General features: G+C 56.9%; 2 protein-coding genes across 3 annotated transcripts; one reads left to right on the top strand and one right to left on the bottom strand.

The window, feature by feature from the left end:
* The first annotated feature begins 759 nt into the window (after window positions 1–759).
* On the top strand, window positions 760–17,654 carry CLCN7 (chloride voltage-gated channel 7). 2 transcript variants are annotated; one of them, XM_042864623.1, is made up of 25 exons: window positions 760–916; window positions 5,232–5,303; window positions 6,185–6,256; window positions 6,420–6,485; window positions 7,056–7,188; window positions 7,461–7,570; window positions 8,298–8,378; window positions 8,566–8,628; window positions 9,154–9,237; window positions 9,543–9,636; window positions 10,210–10,274; window positions 10,744–10,860; window positions 11,140–11,194; window positions 11,599–11,659; window positions 12,271–12,409; window positions 12,801–12,894; window positions 13,862–14,031; window positions 14,371–14,422; window positions 14,881–15,008; window positions 15,220–15,305; window positions 15,504–15,636; window positions 15,742–15,801; window positions 15,975–16,151; window positions 16,238–16,318; window positions 16,410–17,654. In XM_042864623.1, the coding sequence occupies exons 1-25, from the start codon at window positions 788–790 to the stop codon at window positions 16,494–16,496; spliced, it is 2,409 nt and encodes an 802-aa protein (XP_042720557.1). In that variant the 5' UTR covers window positions 760–787; the 3' UTR covers window positions 16,497–17,654. The 2 variants fall into 2 exon arrangements, with proteins under 2 accessions (XP_042720557.1, XP_042720558.1); XM_042864624.1 differs by lacking the exon at window positions 10,744–10,860.
* Window positions 17,655–18,356: 702 nt separating this feature from the next.
* On the bottom strand, window positions 18,357–20,041 carry PERCC1 (proline and glutamate rich with coiled coil 1). The gene is made up of 2 exons (XM_042864866.1): window positions 20,004–20,041; window positions 18,357–19,188 (listed from the first exon to the last, which is right to left on the bottom strand). The coding sequence occupies exons 1-2, from the start codon at window positions 20,027–20,029 to the stop codon at window positions 18,423–18,425; spliced, it is 792 nt and encodes a 263-aa protein (XP_042720800.1). The 5' UTR covers window positions 20,030–20,041; the 3' UTR covers window positions 18,357–18,422.
* Between the last annotated feature and the right edge of the window lie 2,496 nt (window positions 20,042–22,537).

Raw genomic sequence — 22,537 nt, 5'->3', positions numbered from 1 at the left:
GGCTGAGGGAAAGTGCTGGTTCCTAGTGTTCATGGTGGCTTGTAGTGCCTGGGCAGTGTGAGCTGCATCCCCTGGGTGATGGGACGCAGGCAGCAGGCTGCCTCACAGCCAGGATGGTTGTGTTCCTGGGGAGCTATGGGCAGGCCGTGGGGGGGAACCAGGCAGAAGTCTGCTCCTCCACATCTCCAGCTCCTGCCCCCAAGAGCACATACAGCCTCATTATTCCTATTAAAGTGCTTTAGAGAGAGAGGAAATTGCATCTATTTTTGGTCTTGCTTTTCACTGCAGCACTCGGCGCCGCTCACAGCCCTGCTGGGTGCAGCATCCCACAGCAAGCTGTACAGAATTTGGTTTCAGGCGGGTTTTAAAGTACAGCGGCGCTCTCTGAAACCCGCACGGCTCCCTGGTGCGCTGGCTCTCCTCGCCGCGCTGCCGTGGTCACGCGGCGCAGCGCAGTGACAGCCGGCTGCCGGCCGCCAGCATCTGCCACTGAGTCACAACCGGGAAAGTTGGGGCACGGAAACGCCAGTGACCCGCGATGAGCCAAAGCCGCCAGCCCAGCCGCTCACCGCCCCGCCTGTCCGCCCTGCCCTCTAGGAGCCACAGAGCCCCGCGGGCGGTGCCGAGCCGCGGGCTGAGAGTGGCCCCGCAGGGCGCGGGGACTACAACTCCCATGGTGCCCCGGGGCACGATCGCCGCGCCGGACGCCGTAGTGCTCACGTGACGCCGGCAGGTGTCACATGACCGGCCGGTGAGGCAGGAACCGCCGGAGTCGCAGCCGCTCCGCATGGCCAACGTCGCCAAGAAGGTGTCGTGGTCCGGTCGCGACCCCCGCGACGACGAGGACGAGCGTGCGGGGGAGACAACCCCGCTGCTCAACGGAACCGGGCCCGGCGCGGCGGGCGGCGCCCGGCAGGTGATGCGGGGTGGGCCCCGGGCACGGGGTGCGTGGCTCCCGGCTGCTGAGAACGCCCTTTTAATTCCTGCTTCCAGTGTCGTTCTGTGGGAGAGCCCGATCCTTATCAGTCTGCTGCCGTGCGGGTCTGGCGGCTGGACGTGATGGTGTATGTATGGAGGCAAAGAGAGTCCGGGGTGGGCGGTGTTTTTAGCGCAGAAAGGCCCGTTCCTTCCTTGCAAATCGCTTTGGAGAAGTTAATCTCATCCTAAAGTAAGCTTCTGTGCGATGCTCGGAGGTTTGGGGCTGTGATTTGGGCCAGGCTGAGTCCATGGAACGCTGCTGTGTGCGTGCTGGGTGGGAGAGGGGCTGCCTGAGCACAGAGCTGGTGAATTTCCTATGGAAAGTTTGTGGGGAGCCTTCAGCATAGTTAGGAAGGCAGGCTTTGGCAGCCGTTAGCCTGGTTGTGTTGTCTGGCATGGTTCTGTGCCACCCTGCTCCTGGGTAGATCAGAACAGCGGGCTTGTTAGATTAATTAGAGAAAAATTCAGGGTTTGTTAGGCTGCAGGTTTCTGGTGTGGCTGGGCAGGATGGGGGCACAGCTGGCTGGCTGGAATCGACTGCGGTCCTGCAGCTGTTCTGATCTGGAAGGAGAAATAAGGTCAGTACAGCACCTCTGGGTGTATCTACAGCATGCTGCCTTTACAAATCACGTGGTGAGAACTGCAGGTCTGAGGCATGGTAAGGGAAGGATTAATCAGATCTCTTGGCTGGGGGTCAATTAGAAAAAGGGTTTCTGTGAGTAGCTTTGAAGAAACAGCAGGGACAGCGGGTGGGGTGAGACCTGGCCCTGCTGGTCTGTGTTTATTGCCACTGTGTTTATTCCCTGATGGTCCAGCTGGTGACAGAGCACTGTGTGCTGTTTCCCTTAGCAGAGCACGGCAGTGAGTGCTGTACTGTAGCTCTCAGCATGGGGTGGGAATGATGGGCAGCAGGGTGAGCGCTGACCTGGCAGCACAGGTCAGCACAGCTGCTTCTCTCCACGGGTGGTCCTGTGACCTTAATGCCAAACAGCTCAGTAGGGCCCTTTGTGGCTCTGTGCTGCTACAAGCACAGCCATATGGGTACGTGAGGAGGAGAGCAGGTCTCTGGCAATGTCCTCATACCCCCATAACTGTCTATGGCCAGGTTACACCAATAGGAACCAGCTGGATGTGATGACAGCATGGTACCAGGCAGGGGGTACTGAGAAGTGGGGACGGGATGGCTTTGGCAGAGGGTGGAGCTGTTTTTGTGATGGGAGACTTCGTTTTGGGTCATGATACTACAACAGAAATGGCACCCAATTGGGGTTTCTTCCCCTTGCATGTTCTTTTAATGGAAATGAAAGTGATTTTAAAATCACGAAAGGAAATACGGGTCTGTAGTTCCCCAGCTAACTTCTGCGAGCGACTGAGAGCTGGTGGGTGGGAGGTGAGTGCCCAGTGCGTGTGTCCATGGTGACAGAGGTGAGCTGCAGGAATGTGCTTGAGCTCTCTGTTTTGGGGTTTGCTGGCTCAGGGGAGCTGAGCACAGCACCAGAGCTGGGTCAGCCTTCATCCCATCAGGACCTGGCTGTGCTGCTGTGCAAGGTGCCGTCTGCACATCTGAGCATCACGTGCCCCAAGGCGTGGGTTGCCCTCCTCCCATGTTTTCACGTTGCATGTAACAAATTAATTCTCAAACTGAGAAGTGGGTGGACGACTTCAGTAAGAGTGGCCAATTCCCATCATTAGCTTGAGGTGTGTTTTGTTTTTTTTTTTAACTAATATTTTTTTTGCTACCCCTTGAGGATGCATTCTGTATGTGTACTACAGTGCCTTGTCTTTGAGACCTGTGCGGTGCTTATGCTCCTGAGGGTGCCAGGGAAGGGGAGGGTGGGCAGGGGGTTGTCAGGCTATGGGATTGCTCATATTCCCCCATGTACCACAGTGAGCTGTCCGGTGGCATGACAGGAGTTATCTTTTCCCACCACTGAGCAGAGCCAGGAGGGCACTGGGGGCTGAAAGCCCTCTTCCTTCCTCTTGCTTATACAGTGCAGGCTGCTGGTGTGGTTTGTGCACAGTGCTTTATCTCACTGATAACAAAACCACGAGCATTCAGAGCTTGTTAGTGAGGAGCAGGGTGGTGATAGAGAACTGCTCATGGAGGGTACTCTGTGTCTCTGGGGGGTGGTTGTGGATGCAGTGCTGTCCTGCAGGTTTGGCCTTGCTGGCTGCCCTGCAGATGAGTTACGGAGCAAAAGCTCCATTTGTGGTTCTTCAGAGTCCAGTTAGCAAGGCACTAAAAGGCCACTGTGTACACAGGCGGTGTTTGCTTTGTGGCTGTTCTAGATAGCCTTGTTTGAAGTTGTTCCTCTATTCACAAACCAGTGTCGTGTTGTGACCGCTCTCTGAGACACATCACTGCTGCGATGGGCTTTCTCTAAGCAGTCGTTCCCTTGCTGCAATTCTACTGCTTCCTGACCTATGGATATAGGGCTTTGAGGAATGTGTGGCCTTATCTCCTCTGTAACCCCTCATCAGGTCACTGGGACAGCACGAAGATCTCCCTGAGCCAACAGGACTGCTGAGGGCTGGGTGACATCACCTTCCTCTGCCGGTGGGAAGGTCCCAGGTGTCCCCATCTGGGATGGGAGAGCTGATGATCTGTCTGCATCCTCTGGGTTCTGACAACATGTGTGCTGTTGTAGAGGCACTGCAGTCACACCAACATCATATGTGCCTGGGAACAGCGGGCTGTGCTTGGAAAGCATCCAGGCTGGGGTCATGCTGCCTGAGCTGCACATCTCTGAGCCGTGCACAGATAATCCTCTGTCTGCGTCTGTTGTCCCATTTCCCCTGTTCCTCCTGTGGAAAATGGGTGCTGATGGAAAAAATCCTTTTGCTGTTCTTCCAGCATGTGATCCTTGTGCTGGCAGGATGGAGCCAGCTGTGCTCTAAATGTGCGCAGCCTGTCTGAGTGCTGCCTGCTGCCAGGGTTCAGGATGAGCTGGGCAGGGATTCTGTTATACAAGCAAGATGTTTTCAAAAGTAACACGGAGTCCAGCTTCAGGTCCGACTGCAATTCCTTTTCTTTCCTGTTTGTGTCCCAGTGCTCTATAATCACTTGGGGGAGCAGGCTGGTGCCTGCAAAAGCTCCCCCTGCTCCCATGTGTCCCTGCATGGTTAACAGCATTGGTCTGCCTGCCTCCTAGGAGTTTTACTGGTGCTGAGCTGGAGGGTTTGGGAAGTGGGGGCGAAGCCCATCCACAGGTCAGGGAGTAAATGAGAGTGTGGAGCAGATGGGGAAAAGGGAAAATAGGTCAGGCTGCAAACACAAAGGGTTGTTCTTCATTGCAGTGATGTGCGTGGCTCCCGCTGCTCTGGCCTGCGCGTTCCAGGCAGGATCTGTGGGGATTAAAGCAGGAGGGGCTCTAGCTGGGATCTGCAGCTTGCAGGCCCCTGCAGAGAGGGGCTGCCCTGCTGGGACCTTCCTATTGCTCTTCAGTGCTCCTTTATTCTCTGGTCCTTCAGCTGTTTGGGAGTAGGGCTATCAGAGGGGTGAGAGGCTGCAGAGGGGAAGATGTGGATGTTGAGAAATGGTGTTTGGGCTGTTCTTAGTGGCAGTGCTGCTCTCACGCCCTTGTATATCCCCATGTTTCATAACACCAGCGGGTGAGGGCAGCTCTCTTGCTGCTGCTGGGGCTCCGTGTGCACTGCTGGGCTGGTTCAGCCTGAGCCCAAGCCTGTCTTGGCTCAGAAAAATCCCCAGACTCCTGTGTTGTGCAATTGTGCTGCTTGTAACAAGCCTGAGGGCTCACCAGAGAATGGAGAACCTTCCCAGCACTGTCCTGGGCGCTGCTGAGCAGTGCTGGTGTCCCTGCTTGTGCACACAGTGCTGGCAGCCAGCCTAGGCGCTGTGCTGTGCCACTGAGGGTTTTGAGGGAAGTGAACGTGCTGGTGTGCTCATCTCCCTGGCTGGGAACCCTCTTGCAGAGCAGGTGGAGGAACAAAAAGTGCCATTGGCCATCCCTTATTGCTGCCTGGCTGAGGAGTAGCCCTGACTGCTTGGGGGCTGGTCTGTCCCCCTTTCCAACACCTCACACAGTTCCTGGACAGCACTGGAGCTTGGCAGGGAGGCACAAGGGGTGGACAAACACAAGCTCTGGCCTTCCATGGGGATTCCATGCATGAAAGCACTTTGGGGAGCAGGACCCAGCCTGGGCCTGAGGGTGTGCTGTGTGCAGCTGGCACCAGCTGGGCCATCTGCTGGTGGTGCATTCAGGAACTGACTTTGTTCTCTCTTCTCTTTGTAGTTCACTCCTTCCTCCTTTCTGCGCCCTGGACAGCTGAGCAATGTGGATCTCAATGAGGACATCCGTGAGCTGGTGAGTGGCACTGAGAGGGGATGTGACTGAGTTTCCTTACTGTGAAATAACCCATGGGGATGCTCCCAGGGCAGCAGGGTTAGCCATGGGACACCGTGAGTGCTGCTCTTTCTCCCCCATCCTGCTTGTCACATGAAGGTTCCTGCATGGCCATCCTTGGGTCTTGAGTGCTGCAGCTATTGAAAGGTATTTCTGTTGCTGGTTCCAGCTGGAATACTTATGACTGGGTTGCTGTAGCATATCTTAATGCAGTGCTTTGGAGGAAAGACTGGGCCAGTTCTGGATGTAGCTGTAATGCAGGACTGGAAGAAGGGCAGTGATGCCATTGGGACCCCTCCTGCAGCCCCAGTGAATGCCTTAAATCAGAGCTGGGAGAAGCTTGCGTGATCAAAGGCATTTATGAAACAGAATTTAGTTTCTACTCAAAAGCACAGATCGGCTTGAAATAGCTCCTTGCTTTAAGCCAAAGGAATTTCCTGCTGCGGTGAAATGTTGCCCTCCACTGGGAGCACAGAGCTGCTGTGATTTATTAAAATAGCAGTTTGGTGCAGGCTCTGCAGAACCTTTGCCTGCCTGGTCCCAGCTCTGCTGTACCTGTGGCTGCCCATGGGACACATCCTGCTTGGGGACGGTCCTGGAGGGCCGGGGTGCACACACAGAGGGCTATTTGATCTGACTTAAATCTGCACACACTGAGCAGTGGGAAACTGCCCTGGGCACTAAGACTGCTCTCTCTCTGGTCCTTCCTATGCTTCCTGGGTGCTCATGCAGTAAAACCAGCACCAAGCCAGCGTTATGGCGTGAGTACTTCTGTGTCAGTTGCTGGTTGCCCTCAGGGAGGCAGGCAGGGACTCTGCCAACCTCTGTGTCTTGACCCACAGGAGACAGAGCTCCCCCGACCGCATCCCAACGAGATCCCCCACAATGAGAAGCTCCTGTCGCTCAAGTACGAGGTATGTGCATCCCTGCTTCTTCCTCAGCTCTGCTGCTGCCAGCTGCCCTCTCTGAGGCACTGGTGAGGGATGGCTCTTGAGTGAAGTCTCAGATTGGCCCTCCCCTGGCATAGGGGTCTTTCCCAGCATTAGACACTAACAGCATCTCTCTTCTCTGAGCTAGAGCCTGGACTATGACAACAGTGAAAACCAGCTGTTCCTGGAAGAGGAAAGGAGGATAAACCATGCGGTGAGCCCTGCCATGACCTGGTTATCCATTGTCCCTGCACACTGACACCATTCAACCATTGCTCCCTGTGTGCCAGGGGAATGCGGTGCTCAGCAGCAGTGCTTGAGCTGTGTGGTTTGATGGGTGTCCACCAGTTTGCAATGGGCAGGGGGACCAGCTCTGCAGGAGCCCAGTGTGGCACAGGGGAGGGATGAGGAGCTCGCCTGGGTGCTGTGGTGATATTGCTGGGCAGGGTGGAACACCTGCAGTGGGGAAGGCCCTATCCTGGGGGCTTTGGGAGCTAGTACTGCAGCAAGGTAGAGCAGGAGAGTGTGTTAAGAGGCTTGATGGAGGCAGGCGAGCTGGGAAAGCTTGTCTTCTAGCCAAAGATCCCTCAGAGGCACAACAGCACTGGGGGTTGCCTTGAAATAGTCAGGCTTTACAGTCCTATGCCAAGCAGAGGATAAAGAAGGTTGGGACTTGACTGGGAAGGTGGCCAGGTGGGCCGGAGCCCATCTTGATGCACACTAGGGGCTGTGGATGCAGGGTTGGGCAGCAGTGGGTTCTGATGGCTGTCTGTTTGTCTGTCAGGCCTTCCGGACCGTGGAAATCAAGCGCTGGGTCATCTGTGCCATGATTGGCATCCTCACCGGCCTCGTTGCCTGCTTCATCGACATCGTGGTGGAGAACCTGGCTGGGCTGAAGTACCGTGTGGTGAAGGACAGTATCCTTGCATGGAGCTGAGGCCTCCAGCCAGGCAGCATCTGTGTTCTCTGCTCCCGGTGGCAACAAGAAGGATGTTGGAGGAGAGGGCTTCTGGGCTTGGTGCACAGGTCCTGCTGCTCTCAGCACTGCTCTGAGGTGCTGCCTGCATCCAAGTGCTCCCATCGATGCACTCTGCACACCACAGCCTCAGGAGCCCCATGGTGATGCTCTGTGATGGTGGGAGGGATATTCCTGAGTTGATAGCAGCCTTTCCTTGATCCTTCTCCACAGACATCGACAAGTTCACAGAGAAAGGGGGCCTGTCTTTCTCTCTGTTACTCTGGGCCACTCTGAATGCCAGTGTGGTGATGGTGGGCTCTGTTATCGTTGCTTTTATAGAGGTGAGGGTTTGGAGGCTGCTTGTGAGGAGGTACTCCTGTAACATCCATCAGATGTGTTCCTGCTGAACTGGCCCTCTGAAGCCCAACGCCTTGGTGTTGGCTGGAAACATCTGTGCTGTAAGGTTTCTCCTTAGGTGGCAGGCTGTCAGGATGTGCTGCCTTCATTTGCAGCCCCAGCAGCCTGGGGCAGGGGAGGTGGCAGAAGGACATGCTTCAGCCTTGGATGTGGGTGCAGCTTTTACAAACTATGTCAGTTCATGCAAGCCCTGAACTGGGCTCAGCCTCTTTGCTTTGCATGTTTGTGAGTAGGCAGGTTAGGTGCTCTAAAACACACTCAAGAGGAAAAGTCAGAAACTGGCAGCTGACTGGTGATGTCTGCAGGGCAAGTTGTGGCTGAGAGGGGGCAACAACCACCTGCAGGTCAGCAGCAGTCTCCTTGTTGCTTTGCCCTTGCTCTCTGGCAAAGTTTTCCCTGGCCACCAAGTGTGATCTTTCTGCAGGGAACAATCTTATGCTCCCCTAGAACATGCTAACTGCATCTGTTTGCCCTTTGGGGTGGTGTGTCTGTGGGGGCACAGCAGGTGCCTCTCAAGAGCTTGTAAATAAGTTCCGAGCCTCCCCAAGATATGCTTGGCATAGCCTGTGCTTAGGCCAGGGTAAGGTGGCAGTGTGTCCCCGAGCTCCATCCTGTATATGATAGGTGCTGACACCTTCCTGTTCCTCACAGCCCGTCGCTGCTGGCAGTGGCATTCCCCAGATTAAATGCTACCTCAATGGCGTGAAGATCCCACACGTTGTCCGCCTCAAGGTAAGAAGTGGGAGCTCACAGGATGAGTGCCTACTGCATGGGCCGGGCTGGAGCAAACGTGCTTCATTCCTGTACCGTGGGGCATTCCCTCTGTGTTTGTGGCAGAGATGGAGCTGGGCTCACTGTAGCAGCCTGGGGTGCTCCTGTCAGCCTCGTGATGTGCTGTGCCTCTTGCTCTGTCTTGCAGACCCTGGTGATCAAAGTCTGCGGGGTCATCCTCTCGGTGGTCGGCGGCCTGGCTGTTGGGAAGGTGATGTGCATAAAGCTCTCTGTTGTGTTCCTGGCCTGTTGTTATCTGCTGCTGGCATGTTTGCCACAGCTCAGCACCAACCCTGCGGTGACTTCCCGGTTTCATTCCCTGCCGGTCTGGTGTGTGGCTTAGCTGAGGGCAGGAGAGCAGCAGCCTGTGTCTGCCTGTGTTTGTCACCATGAATGTCAGTTGGGGGAGCACAGGTGCCACGCTTGGACTTGGCTGACTTGCTGGGGCTGAAGGCAAGGAAGGCAGTCTTTGTAAGCTCCTGTCTGCTCTGCCAGAGGGAGTGCTGGTGGGAACAGGAGCCATGTGCTAGAATGAGGATCTGGGGCTGGGGGAGAAATTGCAAGGTCTCTATTGATAAATCCTCTATCACTATACCTGCAGAGACAGAGCTGGTACAAGTATAGCATCCAGCTTCTTTAGGGCCATTACCCAGGGATCAGCATCCAACCTTCCCCAGTTTTCCTTAGCTGTAGTGGTTCTTCCTTCCGTGGTCTGACTCCACTCTCCTGCCTACAGGAAGGACCAATGATTCACTCTGGATCTGTGATTGCTGCTGGCATTTCCCAGGGAAGATCCACATCTTTGAAGAGAGACTTCAAGGTTGGTGCTCAGGGCAAGGAGTTCTGCTATAGGCTGAGCACAGAGTACAGTGCCTGGCTGGCCTTCCTGGTGTCAGAACCCAGCCAAGTAGTGGGCTGGTGCAGCTCCGACTCCTCTGGGGAAGGTGCCATAGAGGAGGGAGCTGTGGACTCCATTTGGTGCCACCTGAATTCCCTCCTGTTGCTGCTTGTGGTACCCAAAACAGCTCCGTGGGGTTCTGCTGGTGGCAAGGGGTTGTCACTGTGTCTCCTCTGATCTCATGCCTTTGGCCATGCCTGAACCTGCCTTCACTTTTGGTATTTCAGATCTTTGAGTACTTCCGCAGAGACACAGAAAAAAGGGACTTTGTCTCAGCTGGAGCTGCTGCCGGCGTCTCTGCGGCGTTTGGTGCCCCTGTGGGTATGTGTGTCAGCTCTGATGCTGAGCAGTGCTGCGTGCATCTCTCAGGGGGCTGCTCTTGCCTGCAGGGATCTGCACGGGGCACTGCAGGAGCCTGGGCTGGGACGGCCCCTCATTTACTTCCAGGCTCAGGTTCTTGCTTGGAAGCCCAGAGGTTGGGTATTGCATGGTGGGAATCTATAAGCTACTCAGTCTGGTGTGCTGCCAACCTCTGCCAGTTCCAGGGTTGAGAAGGGGAACTGTGTCTGCTCTGTTGTTATGCCATGAGCCTTCCTGAGAAATGCCCACCACTCCTCCATGCTGTCCTGCCCTGCCATGCAGGTCCTGGGAAGAGAGGAGGTGGTTACCTGTCTCTGATCCTAAATGTTGTTTCCTGGGATGGAGGAGAGGCAGTGAAGAGGCTTTGCTACAAACAGTACATCAAGTGTGTTGGGCTTGGTTGGTCCCTTTGCTTGATTCCGGGAGCTGTAGGACACGTGAGCTGGGATGGATTTGGCTGCCTTGGCTGGTGCTGAGAGGTGAGAGTCTGTGGCACGTGCCTGTTGTGAGGATGTTTGTGTCTTGCACTTGCAGGGGGTGTCCTCTTCAGCTTAGAGGAAGGAGCTTCCTTCTGGAACCAGTTCCTGACATGGAGAATTGTAAGTGCTGCAAAGCAGAAGCAGTAAATTAAGACAGACTTAATCCAGTTAACGCAGGCTGCAATGGCACTGAGGCATCATCTTTTCTCCTGTGCCCTGAGGCTCCGTATCCTACAGCTGTGTGCCTCCTTTCATCCTTCCCTTGGGCAGCTGTGTAATGCATTGCAGAGGTCGTGGCATCCCAAATTCCCTTTTAGCTCCCAGGGGCTAAATTTGAGTCTGTCTGAGTGAGGTCTCATTTCCTGAAGCTGCCAACTCCTTTTCCAAGGGAGCTGCCACAGGGCAGAGGAGAGTTGAGGAGTAGTGAGTCTGTGGTTGGTGTAGCCTGCCCAGAGCGTGTCCATGGGGAATGTGACACTTGTCCCCAGCACATCCTGGGTATCAAGTCCATGGGGGATATTTGGGGATAGTGTGGATGGAGCTGGGCTGGCTCTGTCTAGCAGTAATTATGTGCTGCATCTCTTTCTAGTTCTTTGCCTCCATGATCTCCACGTTCACTCTGAACTCTGTCCTGAGTGTTTACCACGGCAATGCTTGGGATCTGTCCAGCCCTGGGCTCATCAATTTTGGCAGGTTTGATAGCGAGGTATGCCACAGATTCTTCTGCCGGGGAAGTTAGAGGCACTCAGGGGTTCTGGGACTTCAGTCTCTCTTAAAATGTTGCCTGGGGCAGGCTCTGGGGTCTGGCTGGATCCCAGCTTCACCAGCATGAGTAGAAGGTGTTCCTGCAGCCCCTGCTGGGTCTAGATGCTAAGGAGCATTCAGGGCACATCCTGGGGCTGCTCCAGGAGCTCATGCTGCCACAGACAGACAGTGACTGGCAGTCAAATGTCCAGAAGATCTGAAACCCGTCTCTTGTTTGCAGAAAATGGGATACACGATCCAGGAAATTCCTATCTTCATCTTTATGGGAGTAGTTGGTAAGGGAATTCTGCTCTTTCGATCCAATTAGTATGAACAATTGCCTCTGTTCTGTCTGGGCCTAAAAAGCTTCAGGATCTACTTTCCTGGGGGGAGTGGAAAATCCATTAACTCAAGAGCAGAGGCTGTTTGTGGAATTTATGGGGGTGAGAGCAGGATCCTGGGCCAGCCCTCACCCTTGTAACAAAGGAGAGAACATGTAATCTGTATCCTGCAAAATCCTCTGTGGGGTTGGGGTGTTGCAGTCATGGACAGCCCTGTGCTGCCACGTGCCCTGGGGCAGCCAGTCATGCTGAGTGTGTCATCGTTGTCTCTCTGAACTTCCCCTTTTCTCTTGGGTCTTGTGTGGCTGTAGGAGAACCTGAGACTTGCATGCTGACTTTTCCCTCCTTTCCACTCGCAGGTGGGATCCTGGGGGCTCTGTTCAATGCCCTGAATTATTGGTTAACGATGTTCCGGATCAGGTAAGAGCTTGTGGGTAGCCAAAATAATTCAAGTGGGTTGGCTGACATCTTCTGTGCTTCCTGGTTGTGATGTTCCCAGCCAAAGCCAGGCTGTAACCTCATGCATAGCGACAGCAGCCCCTGAAAGCTGACAGATAAAGGTGCCATGTGCCTCTTGCTGCCTGCACCCAAGGCTTTGACCCACATCATCCCTCCTTTGCTATGATCCTGCTAAGTATTTATTCTTAGTGACTTGGCTGCTCAAACAAGTGCAAGTACTGTGCAAGACATGATTGCAGCATGAGAGCAATGAGAGAAAGATTGCTGCTGAGCCTATCAGAACCCACTCTGGCACAGCCATACTTGCCACCAGCATTTCAAACCCCAGAACCAGCCTTGGGATGTCAGAGAGGGGTGGCCTGTGGCATCAGCAGAGCTGGTGAAGGGTCTGCAGCATCTCCCAGGGCATCACTCCTCCTGGGGTGAAGCTTACGGGCTTGGCTCTCTGCTGCCCTCCCTCTCCTGGCACAGCCTTCCATTTTCTGCAGCCTGTAAGGCTTGCTGCATCTCACCTCTGGCAGCCTTGGGTGCTGCTGTGGCAGAGCTGAGCTCACTGCTCTGCTCCCTTTCAGGTACATCCACAGGCCTTGCCTCCAGGTGATTGAGGCCATGCTGGTTGCGGCGGTGACGGCGGCTGTGGGCTTCGTCATGATTTACTGCTCTCGAGACTGCCAGCCCATCCAGGGGAGCTCAGTGGCCTATCCTCTGCAGGTAGGAGATGCTGGTGAGCTGCACCTGAGGTGAGGGATACCCTGAGGCTGAGCAGGGGAGTGAGACTCTGCTGGAGCTTGTGGCCCTGGGCCTTGCTGGTTCCCCTGCAGCCACTGCCCTCTGCTCTGTGTGGCGCTGGAGACCTTGAGTTTGCTCTGGACTCCTTGCCTTAACATCCATCTCAGAGATGTGAACCCACCTGGGCTGTGGTGTTGCTTTGCACAGGTCTCTGTCACCAGCAACACAGTAGCAGGAGGGAAGTGCAGTGGCATTGGTGTGCTTGCTGTGTGCAATCCCCCCCAGCTCTGCACCAACTGGAGAACGGCCGCTTGCCCTGCTGTGGGGCAGCCCATAGTTGACAATCCAAACTCTTTCTTTCCTTCCCTTCCAGCTTTTCTGTGCTGACGGAGAGTACAACTCCATGGCAACTGCCTTCTTCAACACACCTGAGAAGAGTGTTGTCAACCTCTTCCATGACCCTCCAGGTCTGTGTACCAAATGAATGCTTCCTTGAAGAGCAGTGCAGGACAGAATGTGTGCACAGTGGCTGACCTGTTCCCTTGTTGCCTGTGGGATGGGGTGGGGTATGATTAGTGTGGCTTAAAGAGGGCACGGTGAGGTCCAGAAAAGCACTGTGTGGGGGCTGTAGGCAGTGGCTGCTGTGGCTACCAGCTCCTGAGTACCCCTGCAGTGCTGTAAACAGGAGGTGCTGGTGTTCCTCTGCTGTGGCCATGCACCCATCAGGGCAGATCTGCTCTGAGCCTTGTGCTGGCTGCAGGGCACAGTGCTGTGCTGGGTATAACAGTGGTCTGGTTTTTCTACCAGCAAGCAAATTCTGATCTTAACAACAAAGCTGCTCCTTTCCCTGCTACCCAAGGAGATGTCAGCTCCTTTGCTGCAGCAGAGGGAGTGAGGGATGGGTGCTGTGTTTGGAGGCACCATAAGCTCAGCCAAAGGGCTCTGCCCTCAGGGCTGCCTGTGAACAAGGAACCAGTTTTGTCTGTTTGCAAGCTGTCATTCTGATCTGTGTGGGAGCGTGACTGACCCTTGCTTGCTCTCTGAAGTCTGACTGGTTTCTTACTTAGCTGGGCTTCTTGCCCCTGAATGACTTTACCTTCTGGGTAGGTTGTGGAGGTGGATTTTGGAGTTTGGATCTGTGTGAGAAATGAAATCTGGCTTTTAGACTTCAGCTCTTATTTCCTTTGGACCCCGTGTAATGCTGAAGTGTTCTCTGCCCCCTGAGGCTGCTGCTTTGATCTCAAAGCTGTTCTGGGACCAGTTCACCAGTGCCTCTGCCCACCAGACCTTGTCCTCCAGTGCTGATGGTCCCTCAGGGCTTTGCAAAGTTTGTCACACTGCCCTGCAGGAGGGGCTACTGGCTGTTCTCCCATGGCTGTAGTGCTGTTCAGGCTGTGGGACTGGCACTGATTCCCTGTTCTCTTCCCACCCCAGGTTCCTACAACCCCATGACACTGGGCATGTTCACCCTGATGTATTTCTTCCTGGCTTGCTGGACGTATGGCCTCACGGTGTCTGCAGGGGTCTTCATCCCTTCCCTGCTGATCGGTGCTGCCTGGGGGCGGCTGTTTGGCATCTCCCTGTCCTACCTGACCAAGGGCTCGGTGAGCACTGGATGAGAAGGAGCAGTGCAGCTTCTCGCTCACCTCCTTTGCTGCTGACCTGGCTGTGCACGCAGGCAGTGGGCATGGAGCTGGCTGAGAGCCTGGCACAGTGGTCTGGAGAAATGTGGGGTGGGTTGACTCCTCACTTGATGTTCTCCTGAGCAACATCTGGGTTTTTCCCTGGCCCTGACAGAGCCCTGCTGACATACGGGCTGTGCAGGCAGCTTCTGGCATGTTTTGCTCCTTCAGAAGTGGGGTTTGGGGCCGGGGCACTGCCTGTTATCTCTGTGTGCCCTGGAGCTAGTGGCTCACTCAGTCTCTTCTCTCTCCTGTGCTCAGATCTGGGCTGACCCTGGGAAGTATGCCCTGATGGGAGCTGCTGCACAGCTGGGTGAGTCACTGAGTTGCCCCCCTTGGGGGTTCATGGCCACATTCAACTTGTGTCATAGTGAAGGTGGTGTGGGGAAAAAATGCTCTCTGCTTCTCTGATGAAGATTTTCCCCTAGTTGGAGTACAGCCTGTACTGTCAGGTTAAAACCCAACCTCACAACACTACCAAGTGCTGGCAGCACTGTGGTGGAAATGAGGGCTGGGCTTATCCAGGGCAGATCCTGGGGCTGGAGGTGCCTGGGAGCTCTGGCCTCCCCTAACCTGCCCCAGAGCCCTGTCACTGTGTGGTTTGCTGTCACTTGGTGACTGGCTCCTGCCTGCAAAGCCAGCAGAGGGGAGCAGCGTCCCTTGGTGGGTTGGATGTGGTGCCTTTGTGAGAGTCCTGGGTTGCTGTGCAGAAACTGAAGGGTCTTGGGCGCTCTCCCCTGAGCCCCTGATCCCCTCGGGTGCTTCTTGCAGGTGGGATAGTGCGGATGACGCTGAGTCTCACTGTCATCATGATGGAAGCAACAGGCAACGTCACCTATGGATTCCCCATCATGCTGGTGCTGATGACAGCAAAGATTGTGGGAGATTACTTTGTGGAGGTGAGGACTGGATGCATTCACTGTGAGCCTGGGATGGGGTGGGAGGCTGTGGGTGAGAATCTGGAGTACTGCAGAGCCAGGGGAAGCTGTAGGTGAGGACTGGGGCTGCTGCAGAGCCTTGGGAGGAGACCCTGGTATCTGATGCAGAGAGGAGCTGCTGCCTGGCTGTACTCCCTTGGCGTATCTCCTGATGGCATGACTCTCCTTGCAGGGGCTCTACGACATGCACATCCAGCTGCAGAGCGTGCCCTTCCTGCACTGGGAGGCTCCTGTGACGTCCCATTCACTCACAGCCAGGTAGGTGGACTGAGGGTCTGACACCTCTGGGGACAGCCCTGGGGTCATGCTGCTGTCAGCTCAGCCCCTTCCCCAGCAGGGTGATGTCTGTTCCCATGCCTCCCACGCTGTGGGGGCAGAGGACTGAGAGCTGTGCACTTTGGGGTGGATTTGGGGTGTGCTGCCATCTGGCTGTTTCACACCGACCCTTCTTTGCAGGGAAGTGATGAGCACGCCCGTCACCTGCCTGCGGAGGATCGAGCGGGTGGGCACCGTTGTGGACATCCTCAGTGACACCTCCTCCAACCACAACGGCTTCCCAGTGGTGGAGAGCAACCCCAACACCACACAGGTGGGCTTGGGAATGCCTGGGGGGTTGTCTGTGCAAGAGATGGCTGTGGTGGTGGCACGTTGCTGCCCCAACCAGCCCTGCCTCATGCTGGGTGCTCTGTTGCAGGTGGCTGGGCTGCGGGGTTTGATCCTGCGCTCCCAGCTCATTGTCCTGCTGAAGCACAAGGTGAGTACACAGCAACCATCCCAGGGATCAGGAAGCTGAGTGCTCCCCTCCAGAAGATCTGCCTACCCATGCTTCTGGCCTCTTCCCTCCCTGCCTGTGTGGGTGCCCTGGGGCTGTGCGGCTGAGTGCTTCAGTGAGCAGGGTGGTCCCTGAGGGCTCTCATTCCTCCCCAGGTTTTTGTGGAAAGGGCCAACCTGAGCCTGGTGCAGCGGCGACTGAAGCTGAAGGATTTCCGGGACGCCTATCCCCGCTTCCCCCCCATCCAGTCCATCCACGTCTCCCAGGATGAGCGCGAGTGCATGATTGATCTGAGCGAGTTCATGAACCCCTCGCCCTACACTGTGCCGCAGGTAATGACTGTGGGCTGCTGCCCCTGTGGAGCCCACCACCAGCTGGGGGCACACCATGACTGCCACGGCCCCGCTCTGCCTTGCAGGAGGCGTCTCTGCCGCGGGTGTTCAAACTTTTCCGAGCCCTGGGCCTCCGGCATTTGGTGGTTGTGAATAATCACAATGAGGTGAGGCCCTGGGGCAGCTCATGGGGATACTGCTGTTGTCCCCACATTCTGTTTGTTAGTGCGGGGCTTAATTCTGTCCTTTCCCTGGCAGGTGGTGGGCATGGTCACCCGCAAAGACCTCGCCAGGTACCGCCTGGGGAAGGAGGGACTGGAGGAGCTGTCGCTGGCACAAACGTGACGTGGGGCAGCACGACCCAGCAGAGTTGTGCCCTGGTCCCCGGCCCCTCTGAGACCAGGACCCTATTTTGGTGGAGCAGGGAGAGGACAGGGTTGGCTTGTGGAGGCATCACGGTGCCTGGAGCACCGACCCAGCCACACTGCCCTGGCTCTCCGTGTGTTGCTGCCTTCTCCAGTCTGCTGGCTCCCCTTCTCCTCTTCCTCACTACTTCCTCTGCTTCCCTGAGGGATCAAAATACACGGTTAGCTCTGTTAGCTCCTTGCATAGGTTCGTCACGGGTTGGGTGAAGGCAGGAGTGGGCCCAGGGGAGCTGGCATGCCCTGCTGAGCTGGGCCCAGTCTTTCTGCCACAGTCTCTGCCCTCTGTCTCTGCTGCCACCCTGGGCTGTCTGGGCCTGGCCCTGGCTGAGCACCCCCTATGGGGCTGGGTCAGGCTGTGTGGGGATGGGAAGTGGTGGGGCTCCTCCTGCTTCAAAGTCCCTGTCCCTTCTCCCTATGCTGCTGCCAACTGTGGGGGTGAGCCCTGTGCCACACTCCTGCAATTCTGCTCCTCTGGCTGGAGGAGTTCCCTGCCCTGCTGTGCAATAAAAGGGCTCCCATGGTTCAGCAGCTGCTGCCTCCATCTCTTTTTTGGCTCCCTCAGCTGCTTTGCCTCTAAGGGCAAGGTGTGAGGGATAGTGTGGCCATGCCTGGGCTCTAAGTGGGGAGGGGAAGAGGAGAACCCCCTTTTCCTTGGGGGGTGGTGGTCCTAGAGCATGGTCCCCTCGGACTCCTGCTCTCCTCCAAGTCCCAGAAGTGCTTCTTCAGTGATGCTGGGTCCTCAGCTGTATTTCTGTATGTGCTGCAGTTTGGTCCAGACTGGTGCAGTAGCCTGGGTCCTGCTGGGCTGGGCCACAGGGGGAGACCAGTCTGTTTCTCCCTGGGTGAGGAGAGTTTCCAGCCCTCACATCCCCCTGGTGTAACTCCCCCCCCTCTGTCTTCCTTCGCCATCATCACTACAGGTGCTGGCCCTATCCCTGCTCCTTGCACTGCACCATGCCCTGCAGTGGCAACACCCTATGCTGTGCTCTGGGCTGAGAGCTGTGCAGGGCAGAGGAATGCTGGTACCTGTGGGCTTCCAACCACTTCTGTGCTGAAATAAACCCTGTTTGTACTTTTATTCTGGCATTGCCTGTCTCGTGCTTCCCTCCATCTCCTTGTGCTGTTGCTGGAGCTCAGCTCCCAGGATTGGTGCTAGGGGCTGTGAGCACTGCTCTGCCTGAGAATGCCAGGGATTTGGGGTGCTTGTATGGGGGGAGTGCTGCGTGTCACAGCCCCCTGGTGAGGGGTGGGTGCCCAGAGCTTCTTCCTGGGTGCTTTTCCCTTTCAAGGCCAACAAAGAGCCACTGTAATAAAGGGGGGGATGCCTTGGCTGGACCCTGGTAACAGGGCTGGGTTCCAGCAGCAGCTAGGAGGCCATGGGGAAGGGGAAGGCTCTAGCCTGGTTCCTGCTTGCTGGCAGTGCGGTGGCCCTGGGTCTGTATGGTGCTGCTGAGTCCCCCCACCCAGGCTGCAGTGCATTGCTGGCTGGCAGCTGGGTGCTTTGTGAGGCCCCACGTTGCCCTTTGCCCCGGCACAGCTGAGATAAGGGGATGGGATCCACTGCATTGGGCCTGCCGAGCAAACACAGGCTGTGCTCCTCCAGCCACTGCGTGTCCCTCCTCCTCCTCTTCCTGGAGCCGAGGGGTGCTGTGCTGCAGCCCTTTGCCACCCAGGGCCAGGGATACTGTGGTGAAGGAAACCGCACGCGCTCATACCTGTGGGAGTCATTTATTCACTCGTCCCATTGCTGGCTCCGACCCACTGGCTCCAAGTGTCCCATTGCCCATGGGTTGCTCATTACCTGGGCGGCGCGTGGCAGCCCTGAGCTGCAGCGGGTCGCAGTGGGTCACAGCCCACTGTAGGGCTCGGCCTCCAGCCCCGCATGGCCCGGTATAGGAGGCAGCTCCCGCCCACTGCCCGGCAGCTCCGGCCCTGGCTCCACCGTCCAGTGGGCCAGCAGGTCGCTGAAGTCAGGGGTGCCGGCGTGCAGGAGGCTGCCGGGGCCGGGACCCGGCTCCCTCCAGAAGGAGGGCGGCAGTTTCCTCCTGTGCATGGGGGTGATGTGGCCGTATTTCCTCTCCAGCCGCTGCGCCTTCCCGCTGACCGCCTGCGGTGCCAGGCACCGGCGCACGCCGTACTCAAAGAGCTCGGCCAGCGGCCCCAGCCTGTGTGTGGCCCCGTGGGCACCGAGTGCCGCCTCCGGCTGCGCCCGGCCACCCCGTGCCGTGTGCCCCAGGCTGGGCGAGCTGCGGGGCGAGCTGCAGTCCTCGGGCACGCCATGGCCGCCAGCGGCCTCTTCCCGGCCCCGCCGCCCGAAGTACCGCTGGATGTCGCAGCTGATGAGCTCTGAGAAGCGCAGGAGTCGCAGCGTGGTCTCTGCGGCACTGGGGCAGGCGGGCTCCGGTCTGCCGCTCTGCTCTGCTGCCTCCTCTTCATCCTCCTCCTCCTCTTCTTCGTCGTCCTCCTCAGAGAGGTCGGGGAAGTCGGGCTCGGGATGCGCAGGCAGGAGCAGGCCGTGCGGGAAGGGTGAGGGCAGCCGCAGCTCGGCCAGTGGCCGGATGACGCCGGCAGCCATGTCGGTGCAAAGGGACACCCCGGGGCCTGGGCTCACCCTGCGGGCAGGGACACGGCATGAAGGTGGCACGCAGCCCCGTCCTCCCACCCTGTCCTGTCCTGCTGCCCCGCTGCGGTGTTCCGCCCTCAGGCATTGTGGGGCTGTGTCACACCGTGCCACCGCCAGTGTGGGGTGCGAGGCAGCGGGGATGTACCCCTGTCCCTGGGATGGGGGCCATGGGACACAGAACAGCAGGGATGTCCCCGCTGATCCGTGGGACACAGGGCAGCGGGGGTGTCCCCTCTAACCCCACTAAGCGCAGGGCAGTAGGGATGTCCCCAGTGAGATGTGAGGCAGCAGGAGCGTCCCATCCGAGTTGCAGGATGTGGAGCAGTACGAACATCCCCTGAGCTACAGAGTAAGGTTAGTGTTCCCCTGGACGTCCCCTGTTACCCCAGGGCTCTGCGTGGTGGTGAATGGTGTTGAGCACCTCCCGCCCTGGGCACAGCACTGAACCCCATGGGCTGCACCGCCAGGATGCTGAGAGCCCACACAAGGACCCCAAATGTTTCTCTGTTAGGGGATAAACCTGGCTCCCTCCCAGCACTGCTTTGTAGGCTCTGGCCACAGCTCAGTCCTGCCGAGCTGGATGAGGCCCCTCTATGCTCTCTATGCTCACTACAGAGCACTCAGCCACATGCCCCATTCCCCTCCACAGGCAAGTGATGGGCTCTGCTCCAGGGGCTCTGCACACCCTGCAGGGATGCTCACCTCCAGGAAGCAGGGAGAGCAGAGCTGCAGGGGCTGGAGGGCATTGCCCGGTGCCGTATCTCCTGCAGCGCCCTGGCTCAGCCCGGCTCGGTCGGCACTCACCTTAGTGCTGCTGCCCGGCCATGCATAGGCTCCCGCGCCGTTCCCCCTCGCTGTCCCTCCACCTGGGCCTGAAGTATTTATAGCGGAGCAGCGAGCTGACGGCTGGCAAATATTTGGTAGCCGTATTGTAATAGTAGACTCGGTAAACAGAGCCAGGGTTTGCTTTAGCACCCAGCAACGGGAGAGCGGCGCGGGGAGGGACGCGGGGACGGAAGGCAGGGCTCACCTTAATGGCTCACTCGCCAGGGGATTTTCAAGTGTTGTTCCTGTAGATTCACCTATTAAATCGGCAGCCCCAGCTGCCAAACTGCCCGCACACTTGTACCGAGGGCTCTTATCTCCCCGCTGATTGGAGGTAAAATCAAGCTTTGTCAAATAGGCGTAAAATTAAATTTCATGCTATTTTGACTCCTGGAGTAGGGATCTTCTGAAGAACACGGTGCTTATCGAGCGCTGCCTGTGCAAACAGAGCTGTGGCTGCAGTGGGTGAACCCTCCAGGCTGCAGCCTCTGAGGTGCTGCTCACCCCCCCTTGCAGCTCCAGATCCCCATCTGCAGCCCCATGCTCCCTGCAGACCCCAAGATGGGTGTGGGGCTCCGGTACCAGCCCTGGGGTGGAGGTTGGATGTTTTGGGGTGTTAGGGCACAGCAGGAAAGGCACTTTGAGTGCTGGGGCTGGTGTCTCTGTCGGGCAGTGCTGGATGCAGAGAAGACAACACTGTTGTGGGGAGCTCTGGGCCAGCCCCAGGGCAGGGGCAGCACCCAGGTGGTAGCAGTGTCACTGCAGACAGGGTGCTGGGATGCCCTATGTTCCTCCTATGGCCTGGGACTGTGTTGGTCCATGCAGGGACAGAGGAGAAGCAACGACAACAGAGCAGCTGATGTCAGCAGAGGGCTGTGGTCCTGCTGTGCCATTTCTGTTCTGGCACTGGGACATGATGGTGTGGCCATTCAGGGGGGTGCAGAGCACAGACAGGGGGCATGGGATAGCCAGGGGACACAGGGTGGCCAGAGGACATGGGGCAACCTACAGGTGACAGCAAGAGGACACGCATGGAATGGCTGCCGGTCTGATTCAGTCCTGTCTCCCCTCCTGCAGCACCTGCTGGGGCTCTCAGGTGGGACACCATGCACAGGGCTCGGGGATGGGCAGACCCTGCTCCAGAGCTGTCCTGCCCCTCTCCCAGGGGCTGACATGAGCTCCTAGTCTGGCCCTGTACCCTGGGGTGAGCTGTCCCTCAGTGCTGCTGAGGACGGTGCCATCCTGGGCTTGTTCATCACCCTCCCCACCCTGCATGTGGGGGGCAAAGCTGGGATCCGAGCCCCAGCCATGCCCCACCGTGCTGCCATCCCTCCCCACGCTCTCCTGCTGGCAGCACTGGGGGGGGCAGCAGGTCCCGCCCAGGCACCGCTGGGCAAACATGGCCAGCAGGAGCTGATAAGCCACGGGCAGCCTTCGATCTGCCACCTGATGTCACCCGCTGCCACGGCTGCCTGCGATGCACAGCCTGGCACAGCTTGGCACAGAATGGCACGGTTTGGCACTGCCTGGTGCAGTCTGGTACCATGGCCTGGCCCAGCCCAGCATGGCCTGGTAGAGCCTGGTACAGATTGATGCAGCTCAGTAGGGATTGAGATAGCTTGGGGCATCGAGGTTTTTGGTTCAGGTCCATCAAAACTCATAAGGTCCTCTCCCTTATCTTGACACTATGAGGGAGACCTCGGAGCAGAGGAGTGAGTCGATCAGGATTGATGGGAGCCAGCATAGGAGACTCAGCTACCAGTCCTTGTTGGTACACGGCCTGAATACAGGCAGCTTTTTGACCAGGCAGATGACCTGAGGTCTGAAAAGCTGGCTGTTCATATGACCAATGGGTAAACCCAGTCCTGTGGCTCAATTCCTCCTGCCCAGTACGCTGCATGGGCGGTCAGAGAGTGATTTTCTTGTCCTGGTCTCATATTGAGAAAGATGCCAGGACCACAAAACCCACTGGCTTCCATATCACTTAACATAATTTTATCTCCTCCTGTCAAAGACACTCTACAAAGATATTCTGTCTGATTCCTGCAGTCTCCTGTAGTATTTCTCTTGTAATTTGGCTAGCTCAGCCAGGGACCATGGAATTGCTCTGGTGGTGGTGATAATGTGTTCAGGCTGGTCATTTTCACCTGCCTTAGTCCCTATTTCCATCTTTACAATGGGTCAGACTGTGGTTATACGGGGAGGTCTCTTGTCACTGCTAGAGTCCCAGATATCACCATGCATGTCTCAGGGAAGGCACCAGACACCAGATTCTGATTCTTAGAAGGGTTACGGGTGGTGGACATCTGCGATATAATTAATTTCAACTCCTCTTGTGACTTTCTTTCCTGAGTTTCAGATTCAGCAAGAGCCCTTTAGATTCTCCTCTTCCCGTCTCACTGCTTCTAATCCCAATTGTAAATCGCTGTTTGTAGTTTCCAAACAGACTGCATATCTCCTCTGCCTATCAGCTCCAGCTTTATAGTCCTGACTTTTCTGTTTCTCCTGTTTAA

The sequence above is a fragment of the Lagopus leucura genome, unplaced genomic scaffold, assembly GCF_019238085.1.
Source record: "Lagopus leucura isolate 7727_CA_CO unplaced genomic scaffold, USGS_WTPT01 Super-Scaffold_760, whole genome shotgun sequence".
NCBI lineage: Eukaryota > Metazoa > Chordata > Aves > Galliformes > Phasianidae > Lagopus > Lagopus leucura.
The sequence above is the reverse complement of the archived record's forward strand: the minus strand, read 5'-3'. Positions and strand labels throughout refer to the sequence as shown.

Coding starts and splice junctions, on each gene's coding strand:
- CLCN7 (XM_042864623.1), top strand. CDS start 788: ATGGCCAACGTCGCCAAGAAGGTGTCGTGGTCCGGTCGCGACCCCCGC. Junction 7,189..7,460: donor GTACCGTGTGGTGAAGGACA/GTATCCTTGCAT, acceptor CCTTCTCCACAG/ACATCGACAAGTTCACAGAG. Junction 16,319..16,409: donor TTGTGAATAATCACAATGAG/GTGAGGCCCTGG, acceptor TTTCCCTGGCAG/GTGGTGGGCATGGTCACCCG.
- PERCC1 (XM_042864866.1), bottom strand. CDS start 20,029: ATGCATGGCCGGGCAGCAGCACTAAG. Junction 19,189..20,003: donor GGCCGGGCAGCAGCACTAAG/GTGAGTGCCGAC, acceptor CCCTGCCCGCAG/GGTGAGCCCAGGCCCCGGGG.